Source organism: Ovis canadensis, chromosome 24, assembly GCF_042477335.2.
Source record: "Ovis canadensis isolate MfBH-ARS-UI-01 breed Bighorn chromosome 24, ARS-UI_OviCan_v2, whole genome shotgun sequence".
In the NCBI taxonomy this organism is placed as follows: Eukaryota; Metazoa; Chordata; class Mammalia; order Artiodactyla; family Bovidae; genus Ovis; species Ovis canadensis.
The window spans coordinates 32,100,984-32,120,604 of NC_091268.1; the positions used below are offsets into that span (position 1 = coordinate 32,100,984).

The 19,621-nt window shown below is 42.2% G+C and overlaps 1 protein-coding gene across 1 annotated transcript; it reads right to left on the reverse strand.

Moving 5' to 3' along the window:
* Positions 1–203: 203 nt before the first annotated feature.
* On the reverse strand, positions 204–13,880 carry COQ7 (coenzyme Q7, hydroxylase). The gene is made up of 6 exons (XM_069571482.1): positions 13,723–13,880; positions 6,708–6,886; positions 5,461–5,575; positions 4,485–4,624; positions 3,758–3,826; positions 204–412 (listed from the first exon to the last, which is right to left on the reverse strand). Exons 1-6 carry the CDS (start codon positions 13,793–13,795, stop codon positions 335–337), a joined length of 654 nt encoding a protein of 217 aa, XP_069427583.1. The 5' UTR covers positions 13,796–13,880; the 3' UTR covers positions 204–334.
* Between the last annotated feature and the right edge of the window lie 5,741 nt (positions 13,881–19,621).

Sequence of the window (19,621 nt, forward strand, 5' to 3'; positions counted from 1 at the left end):
TTTAAATTACTTTGTGATACTGGTAAACTCATTTTTTTCTTTCTCTCAAAGATATGTTACTTCCTTAATTCATACTTGTTGCTTTAGGAAAAAATGTATAGACCAAATGAGAACCAGCTTCATTTCCTGTCATCTGAACACACCTGGTAAACTGTCAGCCTTATGGCCGTAAAGCAGCACAGAGAACAACCAACACTGGAGAATTTTATTAACGAAAAAACCTCTCATAATTTATTAACAAAGTCACAGAACAATAACTGTACATTTCCTTCTCTGCCACTGTCACCTGTTAAAATTACTATTATCCTTACACACAAGGAAAAGTGGGCATACTTTAAAGTCTTTCTGATAAATATATCGCCACTCTGCATCCAGCCTGGATAATGCTCTTCAGAACGGTATATGCTGGAGCCTGTTAAAAAAAAAAAAAACCAACAGTAAGCAAATCAAACAAATCCGTTCTATATTCACCTTCCATTGCAAGGCACATGTCTAGCATGGCAGGGTTGGGACTTCTCTGATAAGTAATAAGATCTAAGAAATGATTTATTTTAACGGGGGGTGGGGGGGGAATCCTTTTCAAAAGATTAGAATGCCTTTGCTACAGCCAAAACATCTGACCCAACCAGCTTCTCACCAGAAAGAGTGAATGTGCTGGGGAAAAGGATAAGGAAGCAAGAAATGATTCCCAGCTGGGAGCAAGGCATTTGCTTGCTTTCTGTCAAGCAGTTCTATTAATGCTCAGTTGTGAATGCAACTGGTGATGGAACTAAAGTCGAATGCTGTAAACAACAATATTGCATAGGAACCTGGAAAGCTAGGTCCATTAATCAAGGTAAATGGGAGGCAGTCAAACAGGAGACGGCATTTAGGAATCAGTGAACTAAAATGGACTGGAATGGGCGAATTTAACTCAGATGACCATTATATCTATTACTCTGGGCAAGAATCCCTTAGAAGAAATGGAGTAGCCCTCACAGTCAACAAGAGAGTCTGAAATGTAGTACTTGGGTGCAATCTCAAAAACAACAGAATGATCTCTGTTCATTTCCAAGCCAAACCATTCAATATCACAGTAATCCAAGCCTATGCCCTAATCACTAATGCCGAAGAATCTGAAGTTGAACGGTTCTATGAAGACCTACAAGACCTGGTAGAACTAACACCAAAAAAAGATGTCCTCTTCATCACAGGGGATTGGAATGCAAAAGTAGGAAGCCAAGAGATACCTAGAGTAACAGGCAAATTTGGCCTTGGAGTACAAAATGAAGCAGGGCAAAGGCTAACAGAGTTTTGCCAAGAGAACACACTGGTCTTAGCAAACACCCTCTTCCAACAACACAAGAGACAACTCTACACATGGACATCACCAGATGGTCAATACCGAAATCAGACTGATTACATTCTTTGCAGCCAAAGATGGAGAAGCTCTATGCACTCAGCAAAAACAAGACTGGGAGCTTACTGTGGCTTGGATCATGAACTCCTTATTGCAAAATTCAGCCTTAAATTGAAGAAAGTAGGGAAAACTACTAGACCATTCAGGTATGACCTAAATCAAATCTCTTATGATTACACAGTGGAAGTGACAGATTCAAGGGATTAGATCTGATAGGCAGGGTGCCTGAAGAACTATGGATGGAGGTTCATGACATTGTACAGGAGGCAGTGATCAAGACCATTCCCAAGAAAAAGAAATGCAAAAAGGCAAAATACTTGTCTGAGGATGCCTCACAAATAGCTGAGAAAAGAAGAGAAGTGAAAGGCAAAGGAGAAAAGGAAAGATATCCCCATCTGAATTCAGAATTCCAAAGAATAGCAAGGAGAGATAAGAAAGGCTTTCTCAGTGATCAATGAAAAGAAATAAAGGAAAACAACAGAATGGGAAAGACTAGATATCTCTTCAAGAAAATTAGAGATACCAAGGGAACATTTCATGCAAAGATGGGCACAATAAAGGACAGAAATGTTATGGATCTAACAGATGCAGAAGATATTAAGAAGAGGTGGCAAGAAGAACTATACACAGAAAACTATACAAAAAAGATCTCAATGACACAGATAACCATGATGATATGATCACTCACCTAGAGCCAGACACCCTGGAATGTGAATCAAGTGGCCTTAGGATGTATCACTATGAACGATGCTAGTGGAGGTGATGGAATTCCAATTGAGCTATTTCAAATCCTAAAAGATGATGCTTTTAAAGTGCTGTACTCAATATGCCAGCAAATTTGGATAACTCAGCAGTGGCCACAGGACTGGAAGAGGACAGTTTTCATTCCAATCCCAAAGAAACACAATGCCAAAGAATGCTCAAACTACCACACAACTGCACTCATCTCACATACTAGCAAAGTGAAGCTCAAAATTCACCAAGCCAGGCTTCAACAGTACATGAACAGAGAACTTCCAGATGTTCAAGCTGGATTAAGAAAAGGTAGAGGAACCAAAGATCAAATTGCCAACATCCGCTGGATCATGGAAAAAGCAAGAGAGTTCCAGAAAAACATCTACTTCTGCTTTACTGACTACAGCAAAGCCTTTGGCTGTGTGGATCACAACAAACTGGAAAATTCTTCAAGAGATGGGACTACCAGACCACCTGACCTGCCCCTTGAGAAATCTGCACGCAGGTCAGGAAGCAACAGTTAGAACTGGACATGGAACAACACACTGGTTCCAAAGAGGAAAAGGAGTACGTCAAGGCTGTATATTGTCACCCTGCTTATTTAACTTCTATGCAGAGTACATCATGAGAAACGCTGGGCTGGAGGAAGCACAAGCTGGAATCAAGATTGCCAGGACAAATATCAATAACCTCAGATATGCAGATGACACCACCCTTATGGCAGAAAGTGAAGAGGAACTAAAAAGCCTCTTGATGAAAGTGAAAGAGGACAGTGAAAAAGCTGGCTTAAAACTCAACATTCAGAAAACGAAGATCATGGCATCCGGTCCCATCACTTCATGGCATCCGGTCCCATCACTTCATGGCAGATAGATGGGGAAACAGTGGAAACAGTGACAGTGTTTATTTTTTGGGGCTCCAGAATTATTGCAGATGGGGAGCGCAGCCGTGAAATTAGAAGATGCTTGCTCCTTGGAAGAAAAGCTATGACCAACCTAAGTAGCATATTAAAAAGCAGAGACATTACTTTGCCAACAAAGGTCCATCTGGTCACAGCTATGGTTTTTCAGTAGCAATTACGGATGTGAGAGTTGGACTATAAAGAAAGCTGAGCATTGAAGAACTGATGCTTTTGAACTGTGGTGTTGGAGAAGACTCTTGAGAGTCCCTTGGACTGCAAAGAGATCCAACCAGTCAATCCTAAAGGAAATCAGTCCTGAATATTCATTGGGAGGACTGATGCTGAAGCTGAAACTCCAATACTTTGGCCACCTGATGTGAAGAATGACTTTTTGGAAAAGACCCTGATGCTTGATGATGATTGAAGGCAAGAGGAGAAGTGGACGACAGAGGGTGAGATGATTGGATGCCATCACAGGCTGGACATCAATGACTTGAGCTGAGCAAGCTCTGGGAGTTGGTGATGGACAGGGAGGCCTGGCGTGCTGCAGTCCATGAGGTCGCAAAGAGTGGGACACAACTGAGTGACTGAACTGAACTGACCGATATGGGTTCTTTTTCTCTGACGGTGGTTTTATAACTTTCTGGAAACAGAAATGTTCCTGTCCCTCAACCTTCCAAATAAAGTACCACTACAAGCAAACAGTAAAGATGGGTCCCCACCAGTTCTGCGTCATGTTCGAGGCCTATGTCATGGTGCTCAAGCTCTTCATCCCGAAATTTCCTGATCACCTGATTAAATAAAAAGAAATTGAAACAAGTCAGCCTTCCAACTCCCCACTGTTCAAACTTACTTTGGTGGCCAAAGCCTCATATTCCTGTCTAAGACCCGGGTAGGCAGACTTTTCTGCAAAGGGCCAGAGGCAGTACTTCAGGTTTCTTGGGCTATAAGGTCCCTGTCCTGATGACTCAGCTCTGCCACCCTAGAGGGGACAATAGCCACAGACACACAGACAAGTGAGTGCAGCTGTGTTCCAGAAAAACTCATTTACAGAGACAGGTGGGTGGCCACTGACTTAGACTTAAAAAAAAATTAAACAGTTCCCTTATTTTCTGTAGCAAATTTCTGAGGATATTTGTTTACTATTCTGAGGACATTCGTTTATTTAATCTGAAGGATCTGTGCTCATGGCCTTTGCTCAGGATCCAACAATGACCCAGAGGCAGACAGAATACAGGCGTGGGCTCAGGAAACGTGGGTTTCAGTCCTAGCTCCGCCTGAGCGCATGACATGGCCCATAGCTCAGCTGCAATATGTACGCCCTTCAGATGAGGTGCTGCCCTCAGTTTCTAAGGCAGTGCTAGTCCCTAAAACTCTATTTTGTTCCTCTTACCAAACTGTGTATCTGCCCTTTCCCCCCGCAGTCCCTTCCAGAGTGTGGTCAGATACCTGCAGAAGCTCCTCGTATTTTTCAGGCTCCTTCTCCATCAGCGTCCTGATCTGGTTGTTGTAGTGGTGTGCGATGGACTCTTCCACAGCCACTGTGCAGGCCATGGCGCCCTCCTTCCCAAGCAGGGCAGTTCCGGCGCCTGGAATGGTCAGATCCAGAAGGTAAAGGATGGGGTGGACACCACCGGGGATGGAGACCAGGTCAGGGTTTGTCACTGGCACCCTGGGGCTGGGTAATTCCTTGTTGTGGGGAAGTGGTTGTTCTAAACGTGGTAGGATGTTTAGCCAGATCCCTGACCTTTACCTATTAGGTGCCAGTGGCATCCCCAGTTGCAACAACCAAAACTGCCTCTAGATGTTGCCAAGTGTCCTCAGGAGCAACCTGCCATCCTTGAAAACCACGGTACCAGATGACAGTGTCAAACCCTGAATCACAGTAAGAATGTTCTTTCAGTGCATTTTCTAACCTACTGATTATGGCAGGAGTGAGTCTTCACTGGGGTTCTTTGGTTCTTCTGTATCACTGACTCTCCCTTTTTGTCTTTTTCTTTTGGCTGTGCCTCAGGACTTGTGGGATCTTTGTTCCCCAACTAGGGCTGGAACCTGGGCCCTCAGCAATGAAAGCACTGAGTCCTAACCACTGAACTGCCAGGGAATTCCGACTCTTATTACGAGTGAGCAGATCCCAAGTTTAGAACCTTCCTCAGGGAACTTCATCTGACCACTGTCAAATTACTCTAGCCTTTTCCTTCTCTGTTGTATTTTCAATGTATCTTCTATTTATAAAACTACTGATTTTAAGGTTCTACCTTAAATAAATTTAAGCAAAAAAAAAAAAAACAATTTAACTTTAGAAAAATATTAAGTAAATGAAAAGGTTGTAAGGGGACACAGCAAGAATCATAGAGGGGTTATTTAGTGATTCAATCATCCCAAATCCCTTAGCTCATGCAGGCTCTCCGAGATAGACACGTACCCAGTGCAAACCCCACCACGTTCCAAAAGGGCATCAGAATGGTTGGCCGCACCCTGAATGCAACCATCAACTCACTGAACTTTTTCAAGTGGTCCTTTTCTTGATCCCACATTTTCTGTAAGAAACATAAAAACAAGGACATTTCAGAGAGACCACCCGCTACATAATAAGGAAGCCACATGCTGTGCTCATGTGGGCAAAGGAAGCACAATGGGGAGAATGATGAGAACTGCTACTTCCCCCAGCCCCCTTGAATCATCAAAGGAAAAGCCCCAAACATCAGATTACGGGGAAGAGAGACAGCAAACCAAGAGAAGTGTCTGTTATCTCCATTCCAGACAAGCAGACTCCGAACCGCAGAGCCGGCAGAAGTTGCTCAGATCCACAGCGCACCTATTTGAGGACAACAGTCCACACCCCCAAAGACATGAGATGTGTAGCCGATTTCAAAATAAAGAAGGCAGAATATTATCCTTTATATGATTTCCTTTCGGACAGCAAGAAATGTATCATTTACATCAAAAGAGAAAGGAAGAATGATCCTAAGAGCTAACACTTAAGAGTATGTCCCATAGCCAGGTACTGTCAAACAGCTTTGTGAAGGACAAACTATTATTATCCTCACTATACAGATGAAGGAAGTGAGGCACAGAGAGGTCAGGTAATTTGCCCAAGTACTCACAGCAGGCCATTTAACTTGTGCTCAGTGTCTGCTACATGCCAGGCATGGTATTCGCTGCTCTACACCAGCTCATCTATTCTTCACCAAAACTGAATGACGTTTTGTCAGCTCATTTTGCAGACACGGAACACGTCATGTGACTTCCTCAAGCTCACACAGGTAGGAGGTGGGAGAGAGCTGGGATGTGACCTTCGGTCTATGTGACTATGAAGCCCAGGCCTGTCCAAACTGCCTTTCAGTATAAAATATAGAATATCTCCACTGGGCTCCACTAGCGGTGGGCCCACAGGGTCTTACAACTGGTGCTTTGAGTCAGTGCAATGACTCTTAATCCTTTTTTATTGCTCCCCGCCATGAAATTTTAATACTACAGCTAGATTGTATATTTGTTTATGTACTATAAATCTGTTTATGTTTGTCTGCGCTGTATAAAATAGAATAATATGCTTTTTACTCCTTCACCCCCAGCCCACAACCAATTTTTCCTCTCTTGGGGACAACAGTACCTCACTTGACAATGCATGACCCAGTGTGATTCATCACTGAGAGATCAAGAGACACCCACCTGAATGACCGGCCCGACGCTTGTCCGACCCAGGACGGCCATCTGCCCTGCGTAGATGCGGTTCGCTCCATATTCACCCGCATGATCCACCCGGATTATTCGATCCACAGCTTCCCTATTGATATTGTCTAAGGTCATTCCCGAACTGCAAAATCTGACACTGATTCTTCTTCCATAAGCTGCAATGCAAGTGTTTATTCTCCATTACTCTCAGGGAAAACTGAGATGATTCCTTTCATAGAAGAAAGAGGCATCTTACAGCAAAGGTCACAAATAAGCTCCCCATAGGTTGGGGATGCCTACAAGTGGACTCTGTTTAACCTCCAGTGATTTGTGGCTTTTTTTAAACTTCCTATTTTGTATTGGGGTATAACCGATTATCAAAAAATGTGATAGTTTCAGGTGAACAGGGAAGGGACTCAGCAATACATACACATGTACCCATTCTCCCCCAAATGCCCCTCCCATCCAGGCTGCCACATAACACTGAGCAGAATTCCATGTACTACACAGTGGGTCCTTGTGAGTTATCCATTTTAAATACAGCAGGGTGTAGTGTTGTTTTTTTTTTTTCCTAAGTAAATTAATTACCAGTATTTAAAACATACAAGATTTAACTAAAGATCTGGAGCCTGGCTTCACTTGAAGTATATGACGATCTAGAAATACTGATGGCGTCTTCTCACCAGGCAGCTAACACGGCAGCTGTCTCTGGATGGGCATGTTTCCCCAGTTCATACACCTCCTTCTTTTCCAACTCTGGCTGCACACAACCCCTAGGGGGCTCTCAGAATCATGGATGCTCCTCCCCAGTTGATCCCTGGGAGATGATGCTTTTGAAGAGTTCTGTGCACAAATGTTCTCTGCAGCCAAGGTTAAGAACTGTAGATTTAATTTCTCTTATTAAAAGTATCTGTGCCAGTGAGCATCTGACTTTGAGAATCTAGCCTAGCGCTTACGTTTCATCTCATTCTGGTACTTAATTCAACTGAACTCCTCTTGCTTTCAAAACGTAAATTCTTCAGGATAGATTCGATTTTGTCTTTTAAAAAAATCTCCAAATAGTTAACACCTTGACTATAAACTCTGAGGCTTGTATTAGAGCATTCCCAAAGTTCTCTCCCCTAAGAGAAGAGTTTTATAACATGTTTAGATGTATACGGTGTTAACTCATTTTGCAGATATGGAAGTAAAGAGTTAGACCACTGAGTTGGTAATGTGAACTCTGACTGTATTGATATCATCTTGAGATGTGTTTCAGGGCTCTTATGCATGACTACCATCTGTTTAACAGATACCTTTCATTTAGGCTAAGGAATACCCACAAAATGTGTAGAAAGTTTCATTCTGATACATCTCTAGCCTTTTTTTTTTTTTTTCCCATTAAAAAAGGCTTGAGTGCTTTGGACACAAAGTGATGGGGTAGGCCTGATGAAATCTGAGATGTGCGTTTGAACTTTTCAGGCTGAGGATTTTAAATGCCTCACTCTAGACAAAGGAGCAGTGGGTATGGGGGTCGGAAGCATGTTGTCCCAGCTTTGATCCGTTCTTCCAGAGAACCTGCTCCATCTCACTGAGCATGCCTGACTTAACTGGGTGGATTCCAAGTTCTGCCAGGGGTAAGGTACCACTCAGATCTGTGTCGTCGGACAGCAGGTCACTGCGGTCCATGGCCTTTTGTTTTGTTTTGGCCACGCTGCATGTAGGATCTTAGCTCCCCTACTAGGCTTTGAACCCACGCCCCCTGCAGTGGACGTGCAGAGACTTAACTGCAGGACTGCCAGGGAAGTCCCTCCATGACCATGTTCCCATGTGGAGAACAATTTGAGACACTTGACAAAGTCAAGGTAACCTGTCCAAGTTCTTCCTCCAAGTCCAAGGCCTGGCCTCCTTGTAGAAAGATGTGGTCTAAAAGTTAAAGTTAAAAATGATGAGATGGGACTTTCCCTGGCAGTCCAGTGGTTAAATGTCTGTCTGTCAATGCAGGGGACATGGGTTCGATCTCTGGCTCTGGAAAACCCCACACACCACAGGGCAACTAAGCCTGTGAGCCACAACTAACTGAGCCTGTGCTTTAGAGCCTACAAGTCACAACTACTGAAGCCCACCCACCTACGGCTTGTGTTCCACAACACAAGAAGCCACTGCAATGAGAAGCCCTCGAACTGCAAGGAAGAGCACCCCCCCTTGCTGCGGTTAGAGGAGGCCTGTGCAAAGCAACAGAGACGCAGTGCAGCCATGAATAAATAATGAGATGACTCTATTTCTTAAAATAACCTTGTCTGCTTGTTCTCTCATTTTGTTACTCCCACCACAAAATGTGTTAATAAGAAAGAACTTTTAAAACAACGCAATACTCCTTTCTTTTTTTTGGCCAAGCTGAGTGGCTTGTGGGATCTTAATTCCCAGACCAGTGACTGAACCATTGAACTGGGCCCTCAGCAATGAAAGTGCAAAGTTCTAACCATTGAACCACTGGGAAATTCCTCAATATTAATTTTTAAGAAATCATTTACTGAGAAAAAGCAAGGGGTTAAATGCATGAGTTCAAACACACAGCTGACTTTTGATGGGTAGAGTTATAATTCTATTAAAAACATATTTGACTTTTCCCTAGCACTGCAACACTTTTCCAGATTCAGGCACCTAATAAATGTTTTTTTGAGGTATGTGTGGAGGGTGAGGTATTGTAATATTTGCCATCCTATCTTGTCACAACCTCTGCAAGGTGGCTTTAAAAAGTATTGGATGAAAAAAAAAATTAAAAAAAAAAGTATTGGATGGATGCTTTTTAGATTGCAAAGATATTGTTTAAATGGCCATACTATCCAAAGTAATCTACAGATTTAATGTGATCTCTATCAAATTACCTGTGACATTTTTCACAGAACTAGAAAAAATAATCATGAAATTTGTATGGAACCATAAAGACTTAGAATTGCCAAAGCAAGCCTGAGAAAAAAAGAACAAAGCTGGAAGAATAATCCTCCCGGATTTCAGACAATACTCCAAAGCTACAGTAATCAAAAAACGTGGCACTGGCACAAAAAGAGACAAATGGATCAGCTGAACAGAATAGAGCCCAGAAATAAACCCACACACCTAGCCAGTTAATCTTTGATAAAGGAGGCAAGACTATACAATGAGAAAAAGTCTCTTTGGCAAGTGGTGTTGGGAAAGCTGGATAGCCACAAGTAAATCAAGTTAGAACATGCTCTCATAGCATACACAAAAATAACTCAAAATATAAAGTTATAAATAAATAAGACATGACACCACAAAATTTCTAAAAGAGAAAATAGGCAAAACATTCTCTGACAAAAACAGTACCAGGGTTTTCTTAGATCAGTCTCCCAAGGCAATAGAAATAAAAGCAAAAACAAATAGGACCTAATCAAACTTATAAGCTTTTGCACAGCAAAGGAAAATGCAAAGAGAACCTGCAGACAGAAAATATTTGCAAACAATGCAGCCAACAAGGGCTTAATTTCCAAATTATACCAACAACTCATACAACTCAAAAAAACACACGAAAAACAAAAAACCAAACAACCCACTAAAAAATTTAGGCAGATCAAAATAGACATTTCTCCGAAGAAGATATACAAATAGGCAATAGACACATGAAAAGATGCTCAACACTGCTAATTAGAAAAATGCATATCAAAACTACAATGAGGTACTACCTCACACCAGTCAGTCAGAATGGCCATCATTAAAAAGTCTACAAATAACAAATGCTAGAGAGGGTGTGGAAAAAAGGGAACCCTTGTACATTGTTAGTAAGAATGTAAACTGGTGCAGCCACTATGGAGAACAGTATGCTGGTTCCTCAAAAAACTAAAAACAGAGTTGCCATATGATCCAGTAATACCACTTCTGGGCATATACCTGGACAAAACTATAACTGGAAAAGACACACACACCCCAATGTTCTTAGCAGACTATTCACAACAGCCAAGAGATGGAAGCAAACTAAATATCCATTGACAGATGAATGGACAAAGAAGATGTGGTCTATCTACACACACACACACACACACAATGCAACACTGCTCACTCATAAAGAGTGAAATAATGCCATTGGCAGCAACATGCATGGATCTAGAGATTATAATACTAAATGAAGGCAGAGAAGCACAAATACCAGGTGATACCACTTATGTGTGGAATCTAAAACGAGATCTAAGAAGTTTACAAAAGAACTTATTTAAGAAACAGACTCACAGACATAGAAAACAAACCTTTGGTTACCAAAGGGGAAATGGAGTGGGGGAAGGATAAACTAGGAATTTGGAATTAACAGATACAAACTACTATACATAAAATAGATAAGGGACTTCCCTGGTGGTCCAGTGGTTAAAACTCTGCCTTCCGGTGCAGGGGTGTGGGTTTGAACTCTGGTCAGGGATTTAAGATCTCACATTCCTCGCGGCCAAAAACCAAAACATAAGACAGAAACAATATTGCACCAAATTCAATAAAGATGTAAAAAATGGTCCACATCAAAAATGTTTTTAAAAAGGATAAACAAGGTCCTACTATATAGCACAGGAAACTATATCTAGTAATAAATTATAATGGAAAAGAAAAACAAGTATGAGATGGACCATAGACAGGGCACAGAACTGGAATCAGAAAATACCTATCTTGTCTCTAACACAGACTTTTGACAATTCCGAATTGCCATTTCTTACAAATAAAATTGGAAACAATCTGGTTATTTCCTTTTTTGGGGAAACACAATAATAAAACCTTTCTTACTGAGTCATTACAAAGATAAAAAGATACAGGATGCAAAGTAACTACAAATGAAAAAGAATGAAGGCGCATTAAAATTAATCTTCAAAGATCCTGAGTTTTGCCTGCACTGTCACAGACTTTGAAACTGAGAAGTAAGAAAATTGAGGCCCAGTGCTAAAAGCTCTCAAGCGTATCATATTTGTGATTTCCTAAAATGTGAAACATATACCAGTGATGGCACCTACGAGATTTCAAGTTATATATGAAAAGATCTTAAGTTGCTATGATTTTCTTCCATACACACATTGGACATGGAATAAATAGACTGGTTCCAAATTGGGAAAGGAGTACGTCAAGGCTGTATATTGTCACTCTGCTCATTTAACTTAAATGCAGAGTACATCATGTGAAATGCCAGGATGGATGAAGCACAAGCTGGAATCAAGACTGCCAGGAGAAATATCAATAAACTCAGATACACAAGATGAGACCACCCTATGGCAGAAAGCGAAGAACTAAAGAGCTTCTTGATGAAAGTGAAAGAGAAGAGTGAAAAAGCTGGCTTAAAACTCAACATTCAGAAAACTAAGATCATGGCGTCTGGTCCCATCACTTCATGGCAAACAGATGTGGAAACAATGGAAACACTCAGAGACTTTATTTTCTTGGGCTCCAAAATCACTGCAGATGGTGACTGCAGCCATGAAATTAAAAGACATTTGCTCCTTGGAAGGAAAGCTATGACCAACCTAGACAGAATATTAAAAGCAGAGAAGTTACCCTGCCAACAAAGGTCTGTCTAGTCAAAGCTATGGTTTTTCCAGTAGTCATGTATGGATGTGAGAGTTGGACCATAAAGAAAGCTGAGCGCTGAAGAATTGATGCTTTTGAACTGTGGTATTGGAGAAGACTCTTGAGAGTCCCTTGGATTGCAAGGAGATCCAGCCAGTCCATCCTAAAGAAATCAGTCCTGAATATTCATTGGAAGAACAGATGCTGAAGTTCAAACTCCACAATACTTTGGCCATGTGATTGGAAGTACTCACTCACTGGAAAAGACCCTGATGCTGGGAAAGACTGAAGGCAGGAGGAGAAGGGGATGAAAGAGGATGAGATGGTTGGATGGCATCACTGACTCAATGGACATGAGTCTGAGGAAGCTCCCAGAGTTGGTGATGGACAGGGGAAGCCTGGTGTGCTGCAGGCCATGGGGTCGAAAAGAGTCGCACACACGACTGAGCAACTTAACTGATTCTCTTCCAACTCCTTTGATTTTATCAAAGAGACTGTCTCAGTTTACAGCTGACATATCTTAAAATCTTCCTAACATTTGTTAATTTCCCTTTCTTACAAGAAAAAAAGATGGTCTTGAGTTCAAACCTTGGTAGACAACAGTATCTAATACAATAACTTGTTTTCAGCGTACGTTTATGATTTTTTCCTTGGGACAAGAGATACTGGTTTTCCGTTTACCTAGGGATCTAGTTTCCAATGTTCTGATTTTAGAAAGGAATACGGTCTAGGGAAATTAAAAACAAAACAAAACAAAACTCTAGTAGCATCAGTGGTAAAATATCAGTGGTATTGTTATAAAGCAAAAATCCTGAAGGTGGTATTTGAGACAACGACCTCACAATTTTCTGAGGCAGCTCGGATAAGTGAGGAAAAGACGAGTCAGAATCCAAGCCCAAGTCTCCCTACTCCAACTCGATGCTCCTTCCAACATTCCGGTGCTTCTCTAACTTGCAAATGCACACGAGTCATTCCAAGGGCTTGTTAACATCCGGTAGGTTAAGGGAGCGATCTGAGAATCTGCGTTTCTAACCGGCTCCGGAGTGGGGCGGGAGTATGGGAGGAAACCCACGCTGCCGGTCCGTAGGGCCACCTACAAGGCCATATGCGAAAGCTACAAGGACCCCGCCCCCCGTCTCAGGACACTAAACTTTCAAGCTTGCCAACTCTCCTCTGTTCGGAACGCCTACCACACCTGCCGTGACGTCACAATACTGGCGCGAAATTGCGTCATCCCCCAAACGCACGGACGCCTAATGGGCTCGCCAGAACGTCACTGAGAAAACCCACTCCCTTTCCGTCCGGCGGGCTCCGCCGCCGACTATAGGCCTCGCGCCGCTTTTCCAGCCGCGCAGTCGCCCTCCGTCGCAGCCCTGTGACGTATAAACGTCTACCCCCCCGTGACCTCTCCGACCTAAGCCTAAGGAGAAAATTCCTAGGCTCAGCCCCGCGCGCAATCGCGCTCAGTCTTCCCCTTTACCTGAGAGGGGCTGCAGGCGGCCTGTGCGCAGCCGCCACAGGCAGCAAGCCGCCACCGCCCGGGAACAATTCATTGCCGCGGAAGCAGCACTACTACTCCTTGAACGGAGGGGGGGGCCAACGGTGCCCTTGGCGCAGGCTGATGACGCATGGCTGACGTAAGGCAGATGCGGTTGGCTCTCGCACCGGCGGAAACGCCCCCAATCCCCCGCTTCCACTCGATTGGTTGGAAATGTCAAATGAAAAGACTCTAGTGGATGCGGTCGCTATCAATCACTACGTAAAAAGTTGCCATGGAGATGAGAATGCTAACCTCCTCTATCCAAACAGGTAAAAGATTACTCACCTCAATTCCTGAGGAAAAGGACCACGAGGGAATTGTTTACCGGCATAGCCATTGTATTTTGTGCTTTGCCAATACAGGAAATTTCTATCTGTAGGCTCTTTAAAATAGTAGAAGTTACAGTCTGAAATTCAATTCACCACGTGCAAATAGTGTTGACTCTAGGTATTGGGGTTGACAAACTAAATTTCTTCCTACTCCTTTTCTCTATTTTTAGATTTTCTACAAAGAACATTTATTATTGCTATCCTTATTTCTCCTTTACTGTTAGGGAGAGCGTGTGTTAGTCCCTCAGTCGTGCGGGACACTTTGTGACCCCCATGGGCTGTAGTGTGCCAGGCTCCTCTGTCCATAGAATTCTCCAGGCAAGAATATTGGAGTGGGTAGCGATTCACTTCTCCAGGGGATCTTCCCCACCCAGGGATCCAATTTGGGTCTCCTGCACTGCAGGCAGATTCTTTACCATCGGAGTCACCAGGAAATTGGTGCAAATTGGTTTCTTGAGGGGAAGGTTGGGATGAGTAGATTTAGCAACATATTTCATACTTTTGAGTCTGTATTCAGTCTGTCAGGATAGACTCATTAATTGTAACAAATCGCTGGTCGGGAGGCTGTGCATGTGTGGAGGCATGTCTAATAATGGTAACTTCAGAGTTGAAGTTGTGAGAAGGTGGCTTTCATTTTCTACTTTACATTTGTGGATTATATATCTTTTATCCATCACTATAAAATATTTAAGATAGACTGCTATTGTAAAATAATGTTGCTAATTGTTTTAAAATTTAACACACTTTTTTTGCTGAAAATTTTACTTTCCTCTCAGGTTGGAAGGACTCATTAACACAAGAAACCACATGGTATTACATACAGAAACAATTTCAAATTTTTATGGAAGATTATTTGACAATTTCAACATACAGTAATTAAAAGAAGAGAAATAGAAACAATAGAGAGAATTAACAACACATACACCACCAAATTGGGCCAACCTACATCTAGACTTGAACAGGCTGGAAGTCCCTTGTTAAAAGCAGTCTGGAGTCTCTATTGGGAAAGGGTCCTGGGCTGTGTATCCACCCCAAGGGTGAGACTTCATATTGCAGTTTCAGGGGCTCTTGCTTATAATCCTAGACTGCAGATTGGTATAATTAACAGTTTGCATGCAGAAATGCAGCTCTGTTTTTACTTTTACCTTTTTACAATGCTGTTTGTTTCACCTTGTGAGCCATAGGATTTCATTGGCCCTGCGGGGTTGGCCAGATCTCCAGGGGCTCAATGATTCTAAGACCCACTCCTTTTCTTATCTAAAGTGCTGCCTGACTTGCTGTGCTTGCACACACGGAGTCTGGGTAGTGTCAAGGCTGGTCCAAAGTAGATCAGAGGCCTGCTCTCCTGCTTCTGAAGCCTGAACAAGACTTCCTTCATTTTGCTTTCCCTAAAAGTTGGGCTTGGGATTGTTTAGGCTGAAGTGCATAGGAATAAGGCACGATAATACAAGTAGGCTTCTTCATTCTATAAGTCACATAACAATTCCAGATAGTCAATAGAAATAAAGTGATCAGAGAAACTAGTAATGGGTTAAGCAATGCAGGAAACACTTTTTGAGCAGTAGGGGACTTAGTATAGAAAAAGTTCCACCATGAATGAGAAGTATATTTTGGTATATCAACTCCTCCATCCATTAACTTATTGGTAGCAATAGTAGCAACAACAGAATGTTCTATCAAGGTCTGATTACCTGTATCTATGAAATTTTGTAACTCTTTGAGTTCAGTTCAGTGACTCAGTCGTGTCCAACTCTTTGTGATCCCATGAACTGCAGCATGCCAGGCCTCCCTGTCCATCGCCAGTTCCTGGAGTTTACTCAAACTTATGTCCATTGAGTTGGTGATGCCATCCAACCATCTCATCCTCTGTCATCCCCTTCTCCTCCCGCCTTCAATCTTTCCCAGCATCAGGGTCTTTTCCAATGAGTCAGCTCTTCGCATCAGGTGGCCAAAGTATTGGAGTTTCAGCTTCAGTATCAGTCCTTCCAATGAATATTCAGGACTGATTTCCTTTAGGATGTACTTGTTGGATCTCCTTGCAGTCCAGGGGACTCTCAAGAGTCTTCTCCAACACCACAGTTCAAAAGTGTCAATTCCTCAGTGCTCACCTTTCTTTATAGTCCAACTCTCACATCCATATATGATGACTGGAAAAACCATAGTTTTGACTAGATGGACCTTTGTTGCCAAAGTAATGTCTCTGCTTTTTAATATGCTATCTAGGTTGGTCATAACTTTTCTTCCAAGGAGCAAGCATCTTTTAATTTCATGGCTGAAATCTCATGGACTATATATACAGTCCATGGAATTCTCCAGGCCAGAATACTGGAGTGGGTAGATTTCCCCTTCTCCAGGAGATCTTCCCAACCCAGGGATTGAACCCATTTCTCTCGCATTGTAGGCAGATCCTTTACCAGCTGAGCCACAAGGGAAGCCCTTGTAACTCTTTGGTTCCTTGCAAAATCTTCTGTAAGGGTTCTAAGGGAAAGCTAATATTGGGAACAGAAAGAATAGGGAATAACCTTCGAGTCCACAATACCTGAGTTCTCATGGGGGAAAGTAATAGGTGGTCCCCTTCCAATATAAATGATTAACATGTGTTAGGCATCTGGAAAAAGGAATTCCTAACTGATACATGGAAATTGTTTCTACATAATTGGTTACACTACATACAAATTGAGGGGCAATCTAAAAAACATACTACAGGATTTAGGGAAGATAGTCCATTCACAGCAGTTAATAGAGTCCTCCAATAAGCAGGATTCCCAAATGCCAGATGCTGGTCCACATAGCAGTCCTTTGATAGCCTTTCCACAGTTGTGTCAGTAAGTGGGTATGATTATTAAAGTCCAAATAATTTCTAGTAAAATGTGGTAATCAATACTCTTCCCCAAATACAATGGGTAACACACGAAGCTGGTATAATCTAGCAGACAGATAAATTTTATCCATAGAAAGTCAAAGTTAAGAAAGGCCAGAACTTGTTTGCAGGGCAGGTGAAATTATCTTGAGCTCAGATCTGGTTCACGTTTCTCTAGCTGAAGGTTCTCTGATGATTTCCTCTATGTTATCTTAGCACAATGGCCAGGGATTGAGGCATGGATGACAATCCACATTATGGTCAAACTTCCAAGAAAAATCTATGCGCAAGAATGACAGTGGGTTAATGGCACGTATTTCCATTTTTCCTGTCTGGGGATCATCGCTAATATGTATCATCCTTCCCCTGCACAGTGACATCAGCAGGTATGGGAGGACCCTTAGCCTCCTTCACCCAGACTTTAGCTCCAACGGCATGTATTTCATTTGTGGATCTAAACCCTCCATCACCTCTGTTAATTAGGTGGGAGGTTCTCCTTTTTGTACTTTGTCAGTTACACATGGATGAATCAGCAATTTGGCAATTCAATCATGTTTATTAATAAATAATTATCCTTTCCTTAGATCCTTTTTAATGCTAAACTGGAGTGTTCTTTGATTAATCCAAAGTGTCCAGAAGGCATTTTAATTCCAATACCAGTTGAAACAGTACATATCAATCTATTAGTAAGTCTGGGTTCAGATATAGAGTACAAATTCAGTCCAGCAGCCTCAGGAGGAGCTCTGAAAGGAGCTCCTGGGCTAATTTCTCAATACTCAGTTGTTTGAAGATGGAAGTTGGTGTTTGTAAATCTGGTATAGTTATTCTCATCAAAGGAGTTTCTGATTCTCCTGTAGGTCTGTTATTTGAAATATTGAGGACTGTATTTAAGTTAGTTCTCCAGGTTTAAGAGAGTCCTCTCCAAGTTGTTAATTGCTGTTTAAGCAGACCATTCATTCTTTCAATCAAACAGCAGCTTGAGATAAGGAATGTGAAAGATCCATTGTACATTATGTTCTGGGGTAAACTCTTTTATTAACTTAGCTTTAAAATGTGACCCATTGTCACTCGGACTTTGAAGTGGAACGTCATAATATTAGTAATCTCCAATGTTTCAATAGTATTAGTCTGATTGGCTTTCCTGAAGGGAATGGCCACTAAGTATCCAGAATAGGTGTCCACAGCAGTACACACATATTGGCATCCTTTGTTTCACATTAATGGATGAATATAATCAATTTGCCATATTTTCCTAGGCAGCTTGCCACATGCCAGTTGTCCTTTGACTAGCTGTGGCAAGCTTCTGGGCTTCCTTGATAGCTCAGTTGGTGAAGAATCCACCTGAAATGCAGGAGACCCTGGCTGACTCCTGGATCAGGAAGATCTGCTGGAGAAGGGATAGGCTACCCACTCCAATATTTTTGGGTTTCCCTTGGGGCTCAGCTGGTAAAGAATCTGCCTGCAATCCGAGAGACCTGGTTAGATCCCTGGGTTAGGAAGATCCCCTGGAGAAGGGAAAGGCTACCCACTCCAGTATTCTGGCCTGGAGAATTACATGGACTGTATAGTCCATGGGGTCACAAAGTGTCAGACATTGCAAGCTTCTATGCTTAATATGTTGACAAGTTGCACACTAAAATAACAATTTTAATGACATCCATAGTTAAGGAAATAGCTCAATCCCGAGCCCAGTTGTACTTTGCTTTTCCTCCCAGATAGCTACATTTTTCGTGTACCCACAAAGTCAAACATTTTATGTCACAGGAGTCTGGATCGACTTCTGCTTGGATTTGTGTTTGTTCTTTTGTAATAGGTGGCACTGTGATAGAGAACCCACCTGCCAGTGCAGGAGTCATGAGAGACATGGGTCCGATCCCTGGGTCGGGAAGATACCCTGGAGTAGAAAATGGCAAGCCACTGCATCATTCTTGCCTGGAAACTTCCATGAACGGAGGAGCCTGGTGGGCTATAGTCCATGGGGTCGCAAAGAGTTGGGCACGACTGAGTGACTCAGCAAATACATAATAGTTATACCATCATTCCATAGAATTTGAAACACTGTGACCTTCTACATGAAAGATTGAAACATTAGTAGTTTGAACAGTTTCCCAAATGTCAGAACATAATTCCTTCCCCCATAACTCTTTGGAGTGAATTTGCCAGTTATTCTTTATCCAAAGGGGACACCAAGTGGCCAATCTATTGGTTTCCAACCAAGAATCTGTATATATATGGCATTCAGTTAAATTTTCTTGTTTTAGAGCCAATTATATTGCATATATGAAGAAGGAAATGGCAATCCACTCCAGTATTCTTGCCTGGAGAATTCTATGAGCAGAGGAGCCTGGTGGGCTACAGTCCATGGGGTTGCAAAGAGTTGGGCATGACTGAGTAACTAACACACACACACACACACACACACACACACACACACACACACACACACACATCCTGCATATAATTCAGCAAATTGATTAGTCTATTTCTTTCCATCCTCTGGAAATTTCCTATTCCAGAAACCCAAGGTTACTGTTTTGTTTTGTTGTTTTTGCCATAAACTCCAATTACCATACAGTTCATTGATAGATACATGTAATTTTATGATCCCTGGTTGTAGCTAATGGGGTATCTAATCTCTATCCAGGGAGCT